The following is a 20785-nucleotide window of genomic DNA, read 5'->3' on the forward strand; positions in this document are numbered from 1 at the left end:
TCCATTGGCCACAATGCAACTCAATGGATATGAAATACATATTGGCCTATAATGGAATGGGTGGAGTAGGCCAATATGTATAGGCCAATTTTTTATAGGCCAATATGTATTTCATATCCATTGAGTTGCATTGTGGAAAAAGAGGGTGTGGAAATATTGTGTTGCTAGATGTAGCACACTGTTCCCCATGATTAGACAGGTTTGTCTTACTCTACACATTCTCCTGGACATTTCCTACACTGCTTTCTCTGTGGAATATTCAATAGTTTATTAGTTATGAGGCAATATGTATTCCATATTCTGTCATTGGCATTGTCTGAATTTTACCCTTGGAACTTGTTTTAACACCCACTAACACCCTTTTTATCGAAATTACTCTTAAATATGATCATATTTGAATTGTTGTCAATGTTTTGAGAGGTACATGTTCTCAAACAATCAATAAACTCAATTTATCTCCGTTTTTAAGGAATTCGTTGGTCTCTTTTATTTTGAAAAATTCCAGATTTTCGTGACCCGGAAGTGTTTCTTTAATGTTGCTCACAAGACGCAGATCCTGTATTTTGGTTCTATCATAAAGAAAGGTGTCCCTGGATACGTTTTTAAAAACGACTGGATCATCCAAGAGTCAATTATTTTTCTAGTGTCCTCGAATATCCCTATATTTTCCAAACCGAACATCAGTACAATCAATTGTCAAGTGAGCAGATTCACAGTAGACAGAAGTAATTTTACCAAACTTTTTTTCCAAGTAAACTAGTTGCTCCTTCTTCATAGATCTGAGACATTTTTTTTTCTCATTATCTGTTGTAAATACGCAGATATGCCATGGTATTCGGTGTGTTATTGACTCCTCCAGGGTATATGGTGTAGACAGCATGCAGTAAACAACAACTGTAGACAGCATGCAGTAAAGGCCTGGCAAAGCATCACAAAGGAGGAAACCCTGCGTTTGGTGATGTCCATGCATTCCAGACATCAAGCGGTCATAGCCTGCAAAGGATCCTTGACAAAGTACTAAAAATGAACATTTCATTCATGATTGTTTTAATTTGTCCAATTACATTTGAGCCCCTGAAAGAAGGGGACTGTGTTTGAAAATGGATGCAATTCCTAAACGTGGCATATGATTTTTTTGTTCAACCCCTTGAATGGGTTCATGGGTGTGAGAGATTGATCCGGTGTCCCTAACACTCGTTGCTTCTAGGTAAGGGGGATCACCTCTCTTCCCCAACTTAGTACATCTTCCAGCATGTTCTAGGTGTGTGGGGACATAGCAGAGCGGGGAATGACATTCAGAGGAGGGAAGACTCCTGGATATCTTCCCACGTTTACTACCATTTAACTAAAAACAAATTAGTTGAATGGTAGTAAAAAAAGATCCCTGTCTAAGTAGCATGTCTCAAGTACCAACAATGCACTTTAAAGTTAATGGCATCTAAACAAAATTGCTAGTAAATAGTTCAGAAAATGGTAGGAAAACATTCAAGTCAATGGAATCACATGAGCGGGGAGATTTGATGCATTTTACTTTTTGGAATACAACGAGGTATATGAAAAAGGTGTGTAGAGACTAAATCAGTGTGTAAAGACTGAGGAACTCAACGCAAAATTCAACAAATTAAATTAAAAAGTATATTCCTGACCTAGCTACCCTACCTCGTAATGAAAAACAATTGCTGCAAATGACAAAGAAGCCTGCCAATTAAGACAGACATGCCAACCCTGAGACATGAGTAGTAATTCAGCACGGACATGGCGTATGGCAGCGCCTGAGTCTTCAGGAAGTGGGCATTCCACCATCTCAATAAGCCAAAAACATTCATACTGTACTTTGAATAAATGTATTAAATAAATGTATTAAATGATTACACTGACTGTACTCCACTTGGGCTTTTTCCCCATTAATTGTCAATTGTCAATCATCAAAGAATTTGTGGCATTAATCCAAGCCACAAACTGTTTGCCTTCCTATCATCAGGCAGCTGGTACAGGTTTCTTCATTCGCACACCAGCAGGCTCAGGAACAGTTTCTTTCCAGCTACTGTAACCCTGCCAACTCTGTGATCCAGCACTATCCATACCCACCTGCCCATCGCTTAGTACTGCCTCCCACAATGTATACATCCCACTTATACATTGTTCTATTTGCACTACTGGTTAGATGCTAAGTGCATTCCATTGTACTGTACTTGTACTTGTTCAATGACAATAAACTTTAATCTAATCTAACCAACAAGAAAAATTGCTGTCTCTTGTCTAAAGGCTTTATTAGATCCTAAAACTGCACATACAGGAGCAATTATAACCATAGAATTAGAATGAAAATAACATCCCATGATTTTGGGGACAGATGTTGTGGCCCTCTCCTGTATTTTAGTTTTATCCCCAATACACGACTTTTGCAGTCTGAAAAGGGGAAAGGGTGCTACATTAATCTTGCCATTGTATTTTGTTCAATATTATAATAGTGTAACACCCCTGGCCGGAATGCTAAATCAGGAGTCAGAGGTAAAGAATGCCAGGTAGAATTTATTAACCCTAACAAGACTGCTGTGTGGCCACTGTCTACGCCCAACAATACCTGTTAACACACAGGCTCTTGACAAACTCTCCTAGATCTGTAGCTAGCTAAGACAAGTATCACATGTCACGGTTCTCTATCACACACAGGAGTGGAGCCACAAGAGAGAGAGATGCTTCCCAAAACCCCACCTTATATAAGCTATGGCCTGAGACCCCTGGACCCGCCCCTGCTGTCCCCAAGCCCCCCAGAGATGCCCTCCTCACTGCGGGACATCCCACCAGGTAAAACAGCCCCACCTAACTGTCAGGCCCCGCCCCCTAATGAAGCATAACTGAGCAACTTAGAACTTTAAATGAACACAGGGTCGCTACAATAGATTAATAGATTTCATAGATTCATGGATCTGCATTTTCTTATTTCATATATTAGGTTTCCATTAAGACGAATATATAGCTTTCTTTTTATTTATTTTTTATTCTCCTTGGTGGCTGATTGTAAATGCACACTGTCCAAAAAGCGTGAGCATTCATTTTTAGAGACATGTCTCCTCTCCTGGTATATTCCCAACTATTACTGATATGGTCTGACTCGTTGTTTTTTTGGATGGTTAGCCTACAGAAACGGTTAGTTAGCTACACCAGCTAGCTACCTACGTCATAAAGACGACTCAGCTGAAAATCTAGCTTATGTCATGAAGGACTACCGCTCAGCCAATCAGGGCACACCTGTTCATATATAAGTGAGCGCATCCTTTATAAGTGTATTATTATTATTATTTTTTTTTGTTTTTTTTGTTTTTTTTATTGATGCTGAGAACAGGAACATAACAAAGGAGAAAGTATACATCACATAATATCCACCAAAACAATGAAAATGGAGATAACAACAAATAGGAAAAAAAAATAAATATATATATATATATAAAAAGAATACTTATGTAAATTACATTAAGAAAAGAGAAAAAAAGAAGAAAAGAAAAAAAAAAGAAAAATAGATAGGGCCAGATTACATCACATCAAGATATTCACACGAAGAGATCAAAAGCAGTACAAATTCTTACAGTCCTTATTGCTTTCTTATTAGTAGATACTGAGATCCCATTTAATTTTCTAGTTCTTTTAAGAAGACTGAGAAGACAGGTATACTGTTTGAACATTTGCATTTGTGAATGTAAAATTTACTTAGGAAAATAATTAAATTCATAACAAAACAGATATTTTCATTGTGGGGTCTGAGTCAAAGTACCCAAATATAATGTTTCTCATATGTATTGAGAAGCCTGGCCAAATCTTACACTTAACAAATGCATCAATATCATTCCAAAGCTTCTGAATGTAGTGACACGACCAAAATAAGTGAGCCACTGTTTCATCAGACTTCATACAAAAAGAGCATGTTAGCTCAATATCAGACTTAAATCTTTGTATACATTTCTTAGCAGGATAGAACTTGTGTATGAGCTTAAATGAAATTTATTTCATTTTATTTGTGAGAAAGAAATTCTGCTGTAAAGACCAGATTTTTTTTCAAATTAAGGTTAACAAACAGATTATTCCAAAAGGAAATAACAGGTGGAACAGATATCACATTCTTAAGGTAATAAAATTCCATTGGGTTTAATCTGTCTCTAATTTTCCTGCAAATATGCTGCCATGTTGTCCATAAAACTGAAATTAACCAGAAATTAAAGATTGGTGCAACATGATTAGTAGATAGACCTTGATTTAATCTAGTATAAAAGTTAAACCATGTTGGTGCAACCCAGCCACAATATCTCACATTTCATTGAACAAAAATGGCCTTTTATTCACGAGGTAACGTTCCTTTAAACACTCAAACATATTTAGTTCCATTGTCCTAGACAATACCCCATGAAAACTGTTAAAGAGAATGTAAAGCCATATATTGCCCATCCTCCACCAAGTCAGAATATAGCACGTTTGTTGTCATGGCACACTTTTCGTAGATGCTTCTAATTTCTAAGGCTAAACTCAAACATTAAAAAAACTAAAATCTTTAGCCAAGTCACGACGTGCACACGCTCACAGCCACCAGGTGGAGCTGTTGCAGGTAAAATCACAATATCCTTGCCATCCCTTAGGGAGGCATGTAAACACCTTCAAACCACACAACCTATAATTATATTTAAAATTGGCATGATGGTAATGCGCAACAAAATCTAACGGTGTTGAGATCAGAGTTCACTCGAGTTCCTCCACACCAACCTTGTCAAACCATGTCTTTATGGGGCACACTGATGCTGTGCTTTCCCGAAACTGTTGCGGCAAAGTTGGGTGATTCTCACGAAATTAGACTTATGAGGTGTCATGAAGCATTTTGATGATAAAAGTAAATGCTATCAAAATAAAAAGGATACAGATATAAACATATCTTCATGTTCTATTTTGCACATGATTTCAAATGACATCATAAATACACATTTTATTGATTTTTCCACATTTAAGGGGAACATTTTCATTACCGCAACGTGTCCATCAATGGATTTGGGTTCTTTGAGATGGAAATATTAATAATTAAAAAAAAGCTTCAGTGCATGTTTAACTATAAACATTTACAGTAAAGAAACATGTGCTATTTGGTGATAATTGGTAAATGTAGTGACAATAATAAAGAATATAAATGTGTCTAAGACCAATTTTCTCATCCTCTGCAACAATTTTCATTGTTTAAGTCCTCAAGGAATTTTGTTGGGACATAATTGACTGACACTCAAGATGGCTACAAGGTAAGCAGGTCTTATTTTTTCTCTCCAGGTAAAAGTTGTTTGTCATTGTACCTACACAACTTCTTAGTTCTCATTTCTGAAACATGAGTTTGTAAAGTTGTAAAAAATTGCCATACATTTTTTTTTATTACTATATACCCCATTATGGTCTACATATAAAAAGGGAGGGAAAGTTTAGCTAACCCTCATGGTGCTTCCACAGTTAGCAAGAATGTTTAAGGTTACTCATCCTCCCCGCAACACCATTATCATTCACCACAACAATTGAAGGCCTGTTGCGGTGGAGAGACTCAATGTTTTCGGTAATGAGAAACAGACTTATGAAGGAGGGTCATGCACTATAACTCTTGCTCATTTCTATAGAACTTGATATTTGCTTAAAAAATTTCTTGAACAGACTCTGGTTGTGTGGTGTTCTGTGTTGTCTTATGTGGAGGTGTGTCTGATATTACTTCGGTCTTGTTCTTCTATTAGTTGACAAGGATAAGTAGACAATAATTCAACAACGTGATCATGACAGCTCAAGTGGCTTTTATTTGGGACAAGAACATAAGAAGCTAAACAGTGCCATCGTTGTCCATATATTCCTATACATCGTTTAGTATAGCATTACCCACCGACCAAATCACGCTGGGTCAACAAAACACTCCTACTCCTAGGCCTTTAAATAAACAGTAGAAAAAGTGGGATGGGGGTCATAGGGGTCAAACGAGGATAGGTGTTTGGGGTCAGCGGACAATCAGTCCTCATCATCCCAGTCCTTCTTGCCAGTGGGAGGTTTTGGTCCACCTGCAGGTTTGGCCATGATGATCTGAGGGACAAAGCAAACATGTCAGGCTACAAAATAGAAGGCAGTGCCCAGAGCTGTCCCTTGTGTGTGTGTAGGAAAACTCTCTGGGCCCTAGTTTCAACACCCTCAACGTGGTTGTCCCATTGTGCTTTGTCTCCATGCAGCATGCAATGTCTGTAGTACACACACACACACACAGTGTCTGGAAAAACATCAGTCATAACAGGTAAAATAGTTAGTTCTGTATGATTCACACGTTCATCTCTGGCTTCCAACAATAGGTTAGTCTCAGTGAAACAGTTTTTGAATCCACATTCCACAAAAACAAGTGCATGTTATTAAGTCACACGGCAGCCTTCTCAATCTGAAAATAAACAATGTTATGGTTACGACACGCAGTTACTTAGAAAACAGGTGACCCCTGGGCCGGATCCCACTGTCTTCGTGCAATTGTGCCATCACACACACCACCACCACCCCCCGAGTGTTTCCCTTTTGCGTGTGCACACGTGCATACACACGCGCACACACAGACTGGTCCCAGCAGCAGCACCTGCCTGTCTGAGGTTAATGGTGTGTATCAAAGTGTTCAGGCTCATCTCCTTCATCCTTGTCCCAGTGACCTTGCTGTTTTGGAGCCCGAGGCCCTCCTGCTGGTTTAGCCATGATGATCTACACACACCACACAGTGAGATGAAAACACATCCGCGCCAGAGTAGTTCCCAGACACACAGATGAAGCGGAGTACAGCAAACATTTACATGAAACATTAGGTTCACATGAAGACGACCGGTCTATAATTTCCTGAGCCTGCGAGAGTGGAGACAACATGTAATGGAGACGAGGACAGGGTCAAAACTCACTGTTACGGAGTTTGGGAGAAAGATCAGTAGAAAGACCAACATTACAGACTTCACCGGTTGATCTAGGTGTTATGAAAAAGGTGTGTGTACCTGGTCCACTCGGAGTACAGTGATCGCTGCGTTGGTGGCTAGTTTGATGCCCCAGTATTTGACCAGGTACGGCTCAAGGATTCCAGCCTCAAGCATGTCCTTCAAGGAAGCCCCTTCACCCTGGAACAGAGGAAGACACGTTCCACCCATGACACAGCCACCCAGTCACGGAGGGACGCATGGCCTTGCTTCCTAAGTGTTGCTTCCACTAAACGGCTAAAAAAAAAGGGATTAAATCCAACCCACTGCTCTTTATGCAAAATGTCCTACCATCTTTCCTCACAAGCTTCCAAGTAAAGTAATAAATATCCCGGCAACATAAACAGGACAACGAGGATTGCAGCTAATTTGTCACACTGACTTTAAGAGGTCAGATGGCTTTCATTGTAGTGGTCTGCCTGTTAAATTGTTGCTGCCAACAATTTAAAAGCCCATAGAGACAGGCGGGCCACCCCCAACGTCAAAGCCCATAGAGACAGGCGGGCCACCCCCAACGTCAAAGCCCATAGAGACAGGCGGGCCACCCCCAACGTCAAAGCCCATAGAGACAGGCGGGCCACCCCCAACGTCAAAGCCCATAGAGACAGGCGGGCCACCCCCAACGTCAAAGCCCATAGAGACAGGCGGGCCACCCCCAACGTCAAAGCCCATAGAGACAGGCGGGCCACCCCCAACGTCAAAGCCCATAGAGACAGGCGGGCCACCCCCAACGTCAAAGCCCATAGAGACAGGCGGGCCACCCCCAACGTCAAAGCCCATAGAGACAGGCGGGCCACCCCCAACGTCAAAGCCCATAGAGACAGGCGGGCCACCCCCAACGTCAAAGCCCATAGAGACAGGCGGGCCACCCCCAACGTCAAAGCCCATAGAGACAGGCGGGCCACCCCCAACGTCAAAGCCCATGGAGACAGGCGGGCCACCCCCAACGTCAAAGCCCATGGAGACAGGCGGGCCACCCCCAACGTCAAAGCCCATGGAGACAGGCGGGCCACCCCCAACGTCAAAGCCCATGGAGACAGGCGGGCCACCCCCAACGTCAAAGCCCATGGAGACAGGCGGGCCTACCTCAATGTCAAAGCCCATAGAGACAGGCGGGCCTACCTCAATGTCAAAGCCCATAGAGACAGGCGGGCCTACCTCAATGTCAAAGCCCATAGAGACAGGCGGGCCTACCTCAATGTCAAAGCCCATAGAGACAGGCGGGCCTACCTCAATGTCAAAGCCCATAGAGACAGACAGGCCTACCTCAATGTCAAAGCCCATAGAGACAGGCGGGCCTACCTCAATGTCAAAGCCCATGTTCTTGTTGCCCTCGTGATGAACCGCGTAGAGTTTGGAGATGAGCTCGTTGCCCTTGATGCCGGAGTTCTCTGCCAAGGCTCTGGGTACCGTCTCAAAAGCCTCTGCAAACTTCTTAATGGCATACTGCTCCAGACCAGGACACGACTAGGAGGGTGAGGGAGGAGGAAACGGGTCAGGTCTGGTCTGTTAAGGGCTGCTGCCCATCACAGACAATGCAATAGTCCCTCCAGGTCCGAACAGTACATTGAAACAGTCATGTGTATCAAATCATGCTCTTAATATGGCCAGACATGTTGGTTACTGGTATTTCCACTAAAACAAACATTGTTCTGGCGGTGGCGTTTACCTCTCCGTATGACGTGATCTGTCTGGCTAGCTCGATCTCAGTGGCCCCGGCCCCAGGCACCAGCCGCTTGTCTCTGACCAGAACCTTGAAGGTGTTGACCCCATCATCGATGGCCCTCTCGATGTCATCCATCAGGTTGTCAGTGGAGCCTCTGATCACCAGGGTGGCGATGGCACCATCCTCTTTCTCTGTGACACAGGGTGGGGTGAGGGGGCAGAGAATCCTTTCATTGGAGAATTTAGTTTGATTTGACAACAGATATTGGTTGTCATTAGGTGGAGAAAATATTCAGTAAGAAAATATAAAAGTATATTGTAGACATATTGTAAAACATAGTACTGTATATACCGTACTGTAGAACTGACTCCTGCAGAGCAAGGCTATGAGAGGTAAGTGTGTATGTGTGTGTGTTCTCACCGTGTTTGAAGACCACCACCTGTGTGTCTCCTACCTCTGTCAGGTACACACTGTTACAGTGACCCATCTCCTCTGGGGTGGGAGGGGTCTGGGGGGGTGTTACACATTTTAGGTGAGAGGTTTCAAAACCACAACAAGTGGAAAATCACATCAGTCTTCTAAGTGACTGGTTTACAAGACAACAGGAGTGTCCATCAAATTATACTACTGTCTAAAACACAAGTGTCGGTCAGTTTACAGGTGCACTCACCAGTCTGGGCAGGGCTACACCTCCTACAGTCTTGCAGAGCCTCCGAAGGTCCCATTTAGAGTTTAGCCTGGAGGATGGAGACATACATGTCAATGATAACACTCCCAAACCACAGAAACCCTCATGACCTGAAGAGGAGCACCTTCCACCGTCGCTCCTACCTGACAACCATCAGCTGGTATTTGTTGGCGTAGTGTAGAGCCATGTCGGCCACCTTGCCTCCTGTCACCACCACGTTAACGCCCGCCTCCGAGATGGCCTTAACCTGTGCCTCCATCATGTCCTCCTCTCCTTTACTGAAGTTGAGGAGCTCATCTGCATTCTTTATCAACACGGTGCCCTGTGGTGACGGAGGCAGAGGGTCAATACCGTAACCGCTAACAACACCGGGCCTTGTGCGTAGAGAGGATGACGTCGCCATGGCACCCGCTGTTCTAACTGGTGGTGACCGCCGACTTTATACGCTGGTCCCTCCTGATTGGCCCTGACAGCAGCGCGATCACGACTCCACAGATGTGACCTCTATCAATGTCTGTGAGATACATCTACGACCTACCTTTGTTTCAGTGACCATGCAGTCAAAGGGGCAGGAGAAGATGGCGATCTTGGCGTCTTTGACGGACGTTACGTCTCCCTCAGTCTCCTTCTTGAACACCATGCCATGAAGCACTGAGGAGGCAGTCAGCCCACAACCCTGGAGGGAGGAGGGGTGGGGGGGCAAGGAGGCAGACACTTCAGCTCATTTGTTTCCAGTACTTCCATTTCCACAGTAACTCAAGGTTCTCCCGACCCTCTACAGAAAACATCTAGTCACAACACACAGGAATCCTGGAATTTGCAGCACATATCGTATCGGCATCTTGTTGTGAGGAGTAAATAAAACGTAATTAATAATGCTGGTTCTTATTTTCATTTTGCAGGAAACCCACAAAATGTATCAGATTTATTTATAAAGCCATTTTTACAACAGCAGTTGACACAAAGTGCTTTACAGAGACACCCGGCCTTAAACCCCAAAGAGCAAACAACAGTAGTGTTGAATTTCAGTGGCTAGGAAAAACTCCCTAAGAAGGTCGAATTTTAGGAAGAAACCTAGAGAGGACCCAGGCTCAGAGGGGTGACCAGTCCTCTTCTGGCTGTGCCGGGTGAGATATTAAGAGTCCAATTGGAATAATGAATACATTTCTCTGGGCTAAATCCAGAGTCTATTTGATTTTAGACTAGGTCAGAAGTATGACCAGGTGGACAAGGACAGGGACAGCAATGGCCCCCACAAACCAGGTAATCTGCAGGTGTGGACCAGGACCTCATCTCCTAAAATCTAAAACTGGAGGAGACTGAAAAAAGTTAGTAGTGCATTCCTCATATCCCCCAGCACAATAATATAGCAGCGTAACACCTTGGAACTGAGACGGGGGGGTCCGGTGACACTGTGGCCCTACCTGGGGGAGGCCCCGGACAGGGCCCAACAGGCAGGAAATCAATCCACCCACATTGCCAGGCATCAACCAAAAAGACACCCACCAACCGCAACCCCCCTGAATGAGGGCCGAGTATTGCTAGCAGAGTACAGCCCAATTGCACAGGTGCGCAACAGAGAGTCAACAACAAGCCAGTGACTCTTCCCCCGAAAGGCATTGGAGGGAGGGCATCCCAGTGGCGACGAGAGCCCACCTGGCAAGACAGCAAGGGTGGACAGTATCAAGCCTATTGGTCACCTTCACACCCCCGGGCCAGGCTACACCCAATTATAAACCGTGCTGTAGAGATTAGTTTTTAGTAGACACTAGAAATTTTGCACTGAGTTTGCATTTCTAACCTTAATTGTCAGATCATTCCACAGGAGTGGAGTTCTATGAGAAAAGGCCCTGCCTCCGGCTGTTTGTTTAGAAATTCTAGGTACAATTAAAAGGCCTGCATCTTGCGATCTAAGGTTACGTGTAGGTATGTATGGCTGGATCATTTCAGCAAGGTACACAAAATGTATTAAACCTACCAGATAAATTGTTAATCAAAAGACATGACAAAAAGTGACTAATATCCAGTTCTTATCGAATCCAGGTTCTGATTCCAATATTTTTGTGAGAGAAGAAATACAACATATTTCAAGAAGCACATCAAAAACGGTGCATTCCTTCAAATACACACCGTGTTGAAGAAAATGCTTAATCATATTTAAAGTGCTTCCTCCCATTAAAAATAGCATACCATTTTTAATGCAGGGCTTACATTCTGATGTGTCATTAAAATGTTTGTGATGCTAAGCCAAACTTCAGAGGATTTGCTGTGGCCAGCTATGGTCCAGGATGTAAACAGAAGTCTCTTCTCAGTTCTCACATGCTTGCTTTCTTGACGTACTTGGTGAAATGACATGACATTAGGTCTGCCATCCACGTAGCAGGTGCTGGCAGAAAAGTGCAGCTTTTATGGACTGTAAAATGCATGACTGAAATACAAACATTAGGAACCCGAAGCAGAATCGAAATGCATCTGTCTTTTCGGTTCTTGGAAATTTGGAACTAGTTCCAAGATGGAACCGGTTCTTGACACCCAATCCTATCGATAAACCAAAATCTTTGTGACGTGCCAGGAATGTTTGTGTCCTGTGTAATGGGGCTACAGACCCACTAACAGTCCTTCGGTTACCCGGCTACGGACACAAAAGGACACTGGGAAATCGAAGACAGATCGCATATAATGAAAACGCCAGTCGAGGACTTCAAGATGACAAGATTATGCTGATAAGATGTATAATGCAACCCACAATATTTGATAATGTATTTTCCGTTCTGTAATATGTGGTTAATCTAGAAGAAATTAATTCTAGTTGTAGACTCACCAGGATCTTGCACACTCTGACATTATCCACGCTGAAGTTACCAGACTCTGGGAAGATGGAGACTGAAACAAAGAAAGTCACAATTTTCACATTTTACCTCACAAGACAACCACAACTTCACCATGATTACCAGGACTAGTACAAGCTCAGGCATGTATAAGGACACTGGGGTTTCATTTTTGATTAAATAAACCCTTTATTCTTACCGCAGGCCTGAGCAATGAGGTTGGCGAGGAAGTCCTCATTGCCATACTGTTTGGACATGACAGCAGGACGGATCATGGCGGTGGCCTCCTCTACGTCATGGAGGTTCTTCGCTGACGCGCACACACAGTCTGGGAGGAGCTCCAGACTCTTCTTCATGGCCAGCTCATAGCCCTCAATCACCTGAGACACACACACACACACACACACACACAATTAAGAACGTCCAGGGGGTCTCAAAACTCTCCAAATCTCCACTTCAGTCTTTTTGTAGCTCTGAACTAGACAACCTGAATGAAGCAGATAACATGGGCTTGATAACGCTGGAACACATCTAATACATACTGGCCAGGGGTCCCTGAGGGGAGGTTTAGGAAGCCCTGATAAACACCACAGCCATATTTCTGCAATGTCATTTCTTAAAGCACCAGGAATGCACTTCAGAATAAAACCCATCAGCACCCATCGATAATGCAAAGAGTAGAAAGGCATTCATCCTAAAACCAAGGTCCCGTACAATGAGTGGTTCTGTGTAAAGGAAGCATGTATCAAACTTTTAGTAAACTTTCAACTACCCCTACCTAACCAAAATCCCCATACCTAGACCTAACACAACCTTAACCCTCCTCCCTGGCCCGGAACACACCCCTCCTCCCTGGCCCGGAACACACCCCTCCTCCCTGGCCCGGAACACACCCCTCCTCCCTGGCCCGGAACACACCCCTCCTCCCTGGCCCGGAACACACCCCTCCTCCCTGGCCCGGAACACACCCCTCCTCCCTGGCCCGGAACACACCCCTCCTCCCTGGCCCGGAACACACCCCTCCTCCCTGGCCCGGAACACACCCCTCCTCCCTGGCCCGGAACACACCCCTCCTCCCTGGCCCGGAACACAAACAACCCTTATTCTACACATAATTGTAGCAACCAGCACATCAGAGTTTGTCGACAGTACGACCACCAGTTGAGTATCTACATATGGACTATCCCAGGACAGTTTCACCACTTCATCAGTCCCTATGTGACGGTGAAGTGTTCTGTTCACCTCAGACACAGACAGACCCATGCGTAGCAGCTCCTCAGCCAGCTCCAGCAGAGCCCCAGCGAAGACCAGGACGAAGTTCGTCCCATCCCCCACCTCCTGCTCCTGCATGTGCGACGCCATCACGATCATCTTGGCAGCCGGGTGCTGCACCTGGAGGGGAAAACACACGGAGCGGTTAACACCATAAAGCCAAGTCACCATTTCACATGGAATCCACCAAATTTTAGGATCCATAAAAAAATAAATCCTCCTCAAAGGCTGCCTTGGGGAATAAAGGAAATGTTATGGAAAATGATGACTGGTGTTTAGTCGGAGTTGGAATTAAAAAGGACCTCGCAACAACAATACCTGGGTGCCGTTACAAGATGCATTTCTAGCAATTCCAAATGTTTACAATTCCATATTGCAATTTACACATTTTTTTACTTGAACCATCCTAATCAGTTCAATTTTATATCTGAACACAATATCCCGACAAAATCAATAAATAGTAAAAGAACATATGTCAAACATTTGCTTACAACTTCCAAGTTTTATTACTGGAATTCCAAAAAAGGTGACAGGACTCAATTCTGATGGCACAGTGTGGTTTATAGACAGTAGTGGATATATATCCCTTTGAGGATACAGATGATCGGATTTGGCAATCTTGTGTGCATAGCTTAAAAATGAAGAAAACACTAGGAGTTGAGGTTTGGTTTCAAGCTCACTCCTTTCATCTGACTGCTTTAATGTTGGTGAACAGCATTTTTCCCACAGCACTAAAATACATCATGTAATTATGCAGTTCTAGTGTTTACAGCCCCCCTCCCCAGTTCAGCCTGTAACGGAGATGCCTGGTTAAATTAAGGTAAACATTGAGCCTTTTCTTATAAAGCATTATGAGCATTACTTATTAAGCTTTGTCCAGGCACACTCCAGGACAGAAGAACTGCGCGCGTGGCCATGATAGTCTGTGCATGTGTGTCTACAGTATGAGAGAGAGTGCACGACTCACCTCCAGTTCTCTGAGGATGGTAGCAGCATCATTGGTCACAAACAGCTTCTCCAGGTGGTTGATCACCATCTTGTTCATTCCTGAAATCGAACAACTGCTTTAACATAATCCCAACTGACCATAGAAACATCCCACATTAGATAGTATATACACACTGACACGCTAGCGAGCAGGCAGAGGAACAGACAGAGCGACAGGCTGACGGAAAAACTCACCGTTGGGACCATAGGCAGTTCGTGTGGTCTGGGCCAGTTCCTTACAAGCCTGAATGTTTCTGAACACAGCCTCTTCCAGACCAGAATAGTGCTATGGGATGACCAAGCAAAAACAGACGGAGGCAGTCAATACCAGTCCCATTCTTGCACACATTCGACCACTGCATATTAGATATCCAAATGCCTAGACACATGGCAACTACAGTAGAATATGTTCACAGAGAATAACCCTATCAAATATTCCAAAAGCAGACTAAGAGAAGTTAAGCTAATTACATTCTTTTTTTTTTATCCCAAATGAAAACATTGTGGCCATACCGCTGAACCCGCCTGTCAAGTTCATACAACAAAGATGTTTGATTTCATCACCTAACTGAACTACTCCGTGTGTCATGCCTAAACATTACCTCGCCATACAGTCGACGTTTGTTAGCTTGGTAATCCAGTGGGTGTGCAAAGATGGGTAGGGGAACCGCTGACAGTGGCAACGCCTTATTTGGCTGTACCCTACCTTATTAGTGGCCATGTATCTAGAGTATGTATGTTATGCTTGCCGGCTAGCTATTAGGTCGCTGATGTTAGTTGCCTTAACAGCTACAAATACGGTACTGTAGTTAACCGCCCAGTGTCAAAGAACAATTCAAGAAAAACGGAAACCACTACTACTAAGTTAGTAGTCCTGTAATATTGGTCACTGCGTAGTCACCCAGCTAACGTTACAGTACAAAAGATGCAGGGAAAAAGGTATACGGACGACTTTTAAACTATAGTTGTTTTGGTCTTCATATGACATCCACAACACGTAGTTTTCCATCTTTGTTCAGCTCACTTGAACTGAAATGATGATAGTACCACGGAACGTTTGTTAACTATCCACCGTTACGCTAAATTACAATGTTAATTAAATCCCGGCGTTAGCGAGCTAAGACGCAGGCGCTAGTTAGCATGTCATAGCAACCAACCACATGTTGACAATGCGTAAACAGATTGAATATATCTCATTAAATAAGCATACATAAAAGATTTGTCCAAGAAACACAATGCATTTTAGACAATTTCAACATTTCAGATGAAAAATGCCTCGTTCACATGATTTGCTGCTGAAGAAAATGAGATCCATCTTTTGCGGCCCTCTGTAGCCTTCTAGAACTCTCCACATGACTTTGCACTGCTTGCCTTCCGCCTCACACATCCAGCTACTTAACAATTGATATTTGTTTGAAGTTATATATATATTAAAGCTTTGACTGTACCAACCTTTGCGCCATCTTTCAACATCTGGGCGAAGCCCGGTGCTTTAGGTACGTGCATAGCCATTATTCTGTTGTTTAGCAGCACCGGTGTCCAAGAGAAGGTAGCTGCAGCGTGGCTTCGGCAATTGCACAAAGCAAGAAGAATGACTGGGAGGAGCGCTGTCAAAAAGGCGTTCGCAGCTACGGTAGGACAAAAGGGAAAAATCTCTTTGGCGCGTTTTCGAAATATGTAAATACAAATAATTTTTGATTGATTGAAAAATATTGCACACATTACATATTCGTGAGTGAAAGTGGTGCATACTTAAAAACAGTCCAACATCCATTTAGACACACATTTTCTACATTTGCCTTTGTTCACCTTTACAATCTGCACAAACTGGAAGCACGTCTTATGACATGTATAAACTGTAAGGGATCTCATGTTGAGTTCAAACAGACCAGACATGAGTTTGGCAAAGAAATCAAAGAGGCAAATGGTCAATTTACAATAAATTACTGTCACATCTGTCAAACATGACAAAATGTGGTAGAGACTTCATTTCACAGTCATTCAGACCCACATTTCCAGAGTGACATGCCTATAATAGGGAGGTACTAGGGATTTCATCACATGGTTTGTAAAGCAGTGTTTATGGACCACTTTGGGGAGTTGATTTATGAAGGTAGTTCTCTATTTCAGGGATTGCCTAGATGGCGCCAAAGAGCAAGAGAGATTGGTCAAGAAAAAAAGTACATATACATCAAACAAGCTTTAGCATCAAATAAAAAAATACAGAGAAAAGCAATATGCTTGTAACTACACAAAATATTAATCTTACTGGACTAAAATAAAGCATGCCTGTAAAGCTGCGGTTGGGCCTCAGTTGGCCTATCATTTGCAAGATATATTTTATGCTATCTGAGTTGTTGTCAAATGTGTAATTATAGAGAGCTGGACTAACCAGCTGGCTCATGTTAAGCATTGGCCATTGGCTTAAAACTATTATTAGAAATGCTTACAGTATCACAGTGTTGTCATTGCTAGCCAGTGCTGAGATACTGAGACATCCTGGTTGTAGCTCACTAGCAAGGTAACCTCGGCAACAATGTTGTACACAGGATTGTTGGATTAGCCTCTTAATAACCTTCATACGTTTATAGGTACTTTAAGTTAGAAGAGACTCTCTCTTATTTCTCTAAACAAGTTGTGTGAATCAAAATCCCTAGTTGGCTAGTTGTTGTTCAAGTTTTCAGTCAACTGTAGTTATATTTTCTGTCAACCTGCCATATCACAGATTTTGTTTGTGGACAGTACAGTATTGTAAGCAATGTTAATTGCTATTGATACTCCATTAAGTCGATGTCTTTATGTTGTGAGCTATTCTTGCCCAGCATGTTCATTTAGAGGATAACATTTGTTATCTTGAAAGAAGCAATATCCATGTTTGTTGATATAAAAATTCAGCCTCTATTAGGCACTACCACTACTACACATCCAATCTCCGGTGACTCTGATAAATCAATAAATAAACTTCAATTATTGCTGAACACAGCTGCTTGAATCCTAACTACAACTAAAAAATGTAAACACATTACCCCAGTACTAGCCTCTTAACACTGGCTACCTGTTAGGGTTAGGGCTGATTTTATTGTTGTTTTATTGTTAAGGTTTTATTGTTAACCTACAGCTCCGGAAAAAATTAAGAGAACACTGCACCTTTTTCTTTCCTTTCCAAAGAAGTCAAAAAGGAAGGTTTTGAGTGAGGAACACAAAGGTTAAAATGAAGACACCACTGCAAATTGAACACTTCCGTGCTTCACTAAAAACGTTCCTTTTCGACTTTATTGGAAAGGGAAAAAAAGGTGCTGTGGTCTCTTAATTTCTTAGCTGTGTAAAGCCATACATGGACTTGCTCCTACTTACAGTACCTTGCTGAAATGATCCAGACATACAATGGATATAAAAAATCTACACACCCCTGTTAAAATGCCAGGTTTTTGTGATGTAAAAGAATGAAACAAAGATAAATCATATCAGAACTTTTTCCACTTTTAATGTGACCTATAATGTGAACAATTCAATTGAAAAACTAACTGAAATCTTTGAGGGTGGAAAATGAAAAATTAAAATCTTACAGTAACCTGGTAACCTAATCATAGACCATGCTGAAGCGATAAGTCTTTAGTACTGAAGACTTATCTCTTTAGCATGGTCTATGATTAAGTGCAGTCTGGCAGTCTTTATGCTTGTTTTATTATTGGGTCATAAAACAAGCATAAGGTCAGTTCTCATCCACTGTAAATACTTGTAAACACAAGGAATAAAATAAAAATAAAATGTTCCTTGTCTCCAGCTCCATTTAAACTTAGGAGGACATGAGGTCTTGGCTCACACCTTCCAAGTACCAGGCTTTATATACATATTGCTGCCCCTGTCCTCCTGGTTGTGTTGCAGATCAAGATGATACCTGGATTATGTTTTATAGACTGGACACAGCCCAAATGCATTTATTAATTATTACAGCTTGTAATCTTAAAATGTTCACCAGGCACAGTCAGAAGAGGACAGGTCACCCTTTCGTGCCTGGTTCCTCTCTAGGTTTCTTCCTAAATTTCAGCCCCTCTTAGGGTGTGTTTCCTAGCCACTGTGTTTCAACACTGTTGTTGCTTGCTCCTTGGGGTTTCAGGCTGGGTGTTTTGTAAAATCACTTTGTGACAACTGCTGACATAAAAGGGCTTTATAAATGAATTTGATTGAATCAGCTGCCCCGACTGGTGAAGGACATCGAATTAATGGAAAGAACAAAATCCTTTGTGGTGTGTACAATGCTCAAAAAAGTAAGGGAACATGTAACCACAACAGTATAATACCAAGTTAATTAAAGTTCAGGTATATCAATCTGTCCCATTAGGAAGCATAAGCGATTATGAATCATTGTAATTTGTTTTGGTGCAAATGAAAGTGACAACAGGTGCACTGGAGAGGCAACAGCCAGAAAACCACAAAAAAGGGAATAGTTTTGCAGGTTATGGCCACAGACAATTGCTCTCTCCTTATCCACCTTGACTGATTTTCTCTAGTTTAGCATTTTGCCAATGTCCTTGTCACTGTTGGTAGCATGAGATAGCCCATTCAGGTTGCACAGGAAGTCCAGCTCCTCCAGGATGGCACATCCATATGTGCTGTCGCAAAAAGGTTTGCTGTGTCGCCCAGCACACTCTCAAGAGCATGGAGGAGATGCCATCACACAAGAATAGCTGGACATGGCCGTAGAAAGGCAACAACCCAGCAGCAGGACCGGTATCGGTTCTTTTGTGTGAGGAGGAACAGGAGGAGCACTGCCAGAGCCCTTCAAAATGACCTCCAGCAGGCTGCTGGTGTGCAGAAACAGACTCCATGACAGTAGCGTGAGGGCCTGGCGTCCTCTAGTGGAATCTGTGCTCACAGCCGAGCACCACGCAGCTCGATAGGCATTCGCCAGAGAACACCAAAATTGGCAGGTCCACCATTGGCGCCCTGTTCTCTTCACAGGTGAGAGCATGTGCACACTGAGCACATGACAGACGTGAAAGAGTCTGGAGACACCTTGATGAATGTCATGCTGCCTGCAACATCATCCAGCATGACTTGTTTGGCGGTGGATCAGTGATGGTCTGGGAACATATCCTTGGTGGGTCACGTGCTAGCCAACAGTATCCTGACTGCTGTTAGGTAGTGGGATGAAATCCTCAGACCCATCATCAGAGCTTATGCTTGTGCAGTGGGCCCTGGGTTCCTTCTCTTGCAGGACAATGCCCAGACGTTATGTATAGGTGCATCAGACGCCGCCAAGTAGCACCACAGACAGTCCAGGAGATCATGATGCCCTGATCCAGGTCTGGGAGGAGATCCCCCAGGGCACCATCCACCTTATCATCAGGAGCATGCCCAGACGTTGTCAGGAATGGCTTTGGAGTGGCTGACTAAAATGGAACCAGCAGACACTAGGCCCTCTGTGGAAAAAGATTGACACGCCTGAGCTAGCCCGACTGTACCCTTCCTCTCCATCAGAACGAACCCTTCCTCTCCATCGGAACAGACCCTTCCTCTCCATCGGAACAGATCCTTCCTCTCCATCGGAACAGACCCTTCCTCTCCATCGGAACAGATCCTTCCTCTCCATCAGAACGAACCCTTCTTCTCTATCGGAACAGATCCTTCCTCTCCATCGGAACAGACCCTTCCTCTCCATTGAAATGGACCCTTCATCTCCATCGGAACAGACCCTTCCTCTCCATTGAAATGGACCCTTCATCTCCATCGGAACAGACCCTTCCTCTCCATTGAAATGGACCCTTCATCTCCATCGGAACAGACCCTTCCTCTCCATTGAAATGGACCCTTCATCTCCATCGGAACAGACCCTTCCTCTCCATTGAAATGGACCCTTCATCTCCATCGGAATGGACCCATCCTCTATGTTGATTCACTGACAGACCATCTGTCTCAACAACAAGTGAGTCTGGGATGTTTTCTTTAGGTTCAAATTCTTATATATATATATATATATTTACATATATGACGTTTAAATTCAATTTCTACTTGATTAACATGTTGTTGTAGTTGTTTTGTTGTGGTCACTTTGCTTGAATACACAACCTTTCTTGAATACCTTGCTATCGGTTGAAAACCTGCTGTTGTAATGATTAAGAGACCTGGTGGTCTTGGGTGAGGACAGCTGGAACACGGCTTCATTCACCACATAGACCTGGTGGTCTTGGGTGAGGACAGCTGGAACACGGCTTCATTCACCACATAGCCTACATAAATAGGCTGCGCCACGCCTTGCAAGACAACTTACCGGACAGACACTGATAAAGAGTGGGTTGGAAGGAGGTGAGCAAGAGATGGAGAGAGTAACTTAAGAGAAGGGAGGAAC

The 20785-nt window shown here is 43.3% G+C and overlaps 1 protein-coding gene across 2 annotated transcripts; it reads right to left on the bottom strand.

Moving 5' to 3' along the window:
• Positions 1-5784: 5784 nt before the first annotated feature.
• Positions 5785-16039, bottom strand: cct8 (chaperonin containing TCP1, subunit 8 (theta)). 2 transcript variants are annotated; one of them, XM_010897247.5, is made up of 15 exons: positions 15889-16039; positions 14632-14722; positions 14417-14496; positions 13420-13569; positions 12377-12557; positions 12171-12232; positions 9888-10025; positions 9493-9671; positions 9332-9398; positions 9082-9169; positions 8665-8852; positions 8298-8462; positions 7017-7136; positions 6621-6735; positions 5785-6084 (listed from the first exon to the last, which is right to left on the bottom strand). In XM_010897247.5, exons 1-14 carry the CDS (start codon positions 15946-15948, stop codon positions 6631-6633), a joined length of 1674 nt encoding a protein of 557 aa, XP_010895549.1. In that variant the 5' UTR covers positions 15949-16039; the 3' UTR covers positions 5785-6084; positions 6621-6630. The 2 variants fall into 2 exon arrangements, with proteins under 2 accessions (XP_010895549.1, XP_010895550.1); XM_010897248.3 differs by lacking the exon at positions 6621-6735 and having other exon boundaries at positions 15889-16038.
• Between the last annotated feature and the right edge of the window lie 4746 nt (positions 16040-20785).

Source organism: Esox lucius, chromosome 7 (assembly GCF_011004845.1).
Source record: "Esox lucius isolate fEsoLuc1 chromosome 7, fEsoLuc1.pri, whole genome shotgun sequence".
Taxonomy (NCBI): Eukaryota; Metazoa; Chordata; class Actinopteri; order Esociformes; family Esocidae; genus Esox; species Esox lucius.

What these genes read in the sequence shown, in the direction of transcription:
- cct8 (XM_010897247.5), bottom strand. Translation starts at nt 15,948, where the DNA reads ATGGCTATGCACGTACCTAAAGCACCGGGCTTCGCCCAGATGTTGAAA. An exon ending in CCATCCTCAGAGAACTGGAG is followed by an intron (nt 13,570 to 14,416) that starts GTGAGTCGTGCA and finishes TTTCCCCTCCAG; the next exon opens with GTGCAGCACCCGGCTGCCAA. An exon ending in AGATCACGTCATACGGAGAG is followed by an intron (nt 8,463 to 8,664) that starts GTAAACGCCACC and finishes TCACCCTCCTAG; the next exon opens with TCGTGTCCTGGTCTGGAGCA.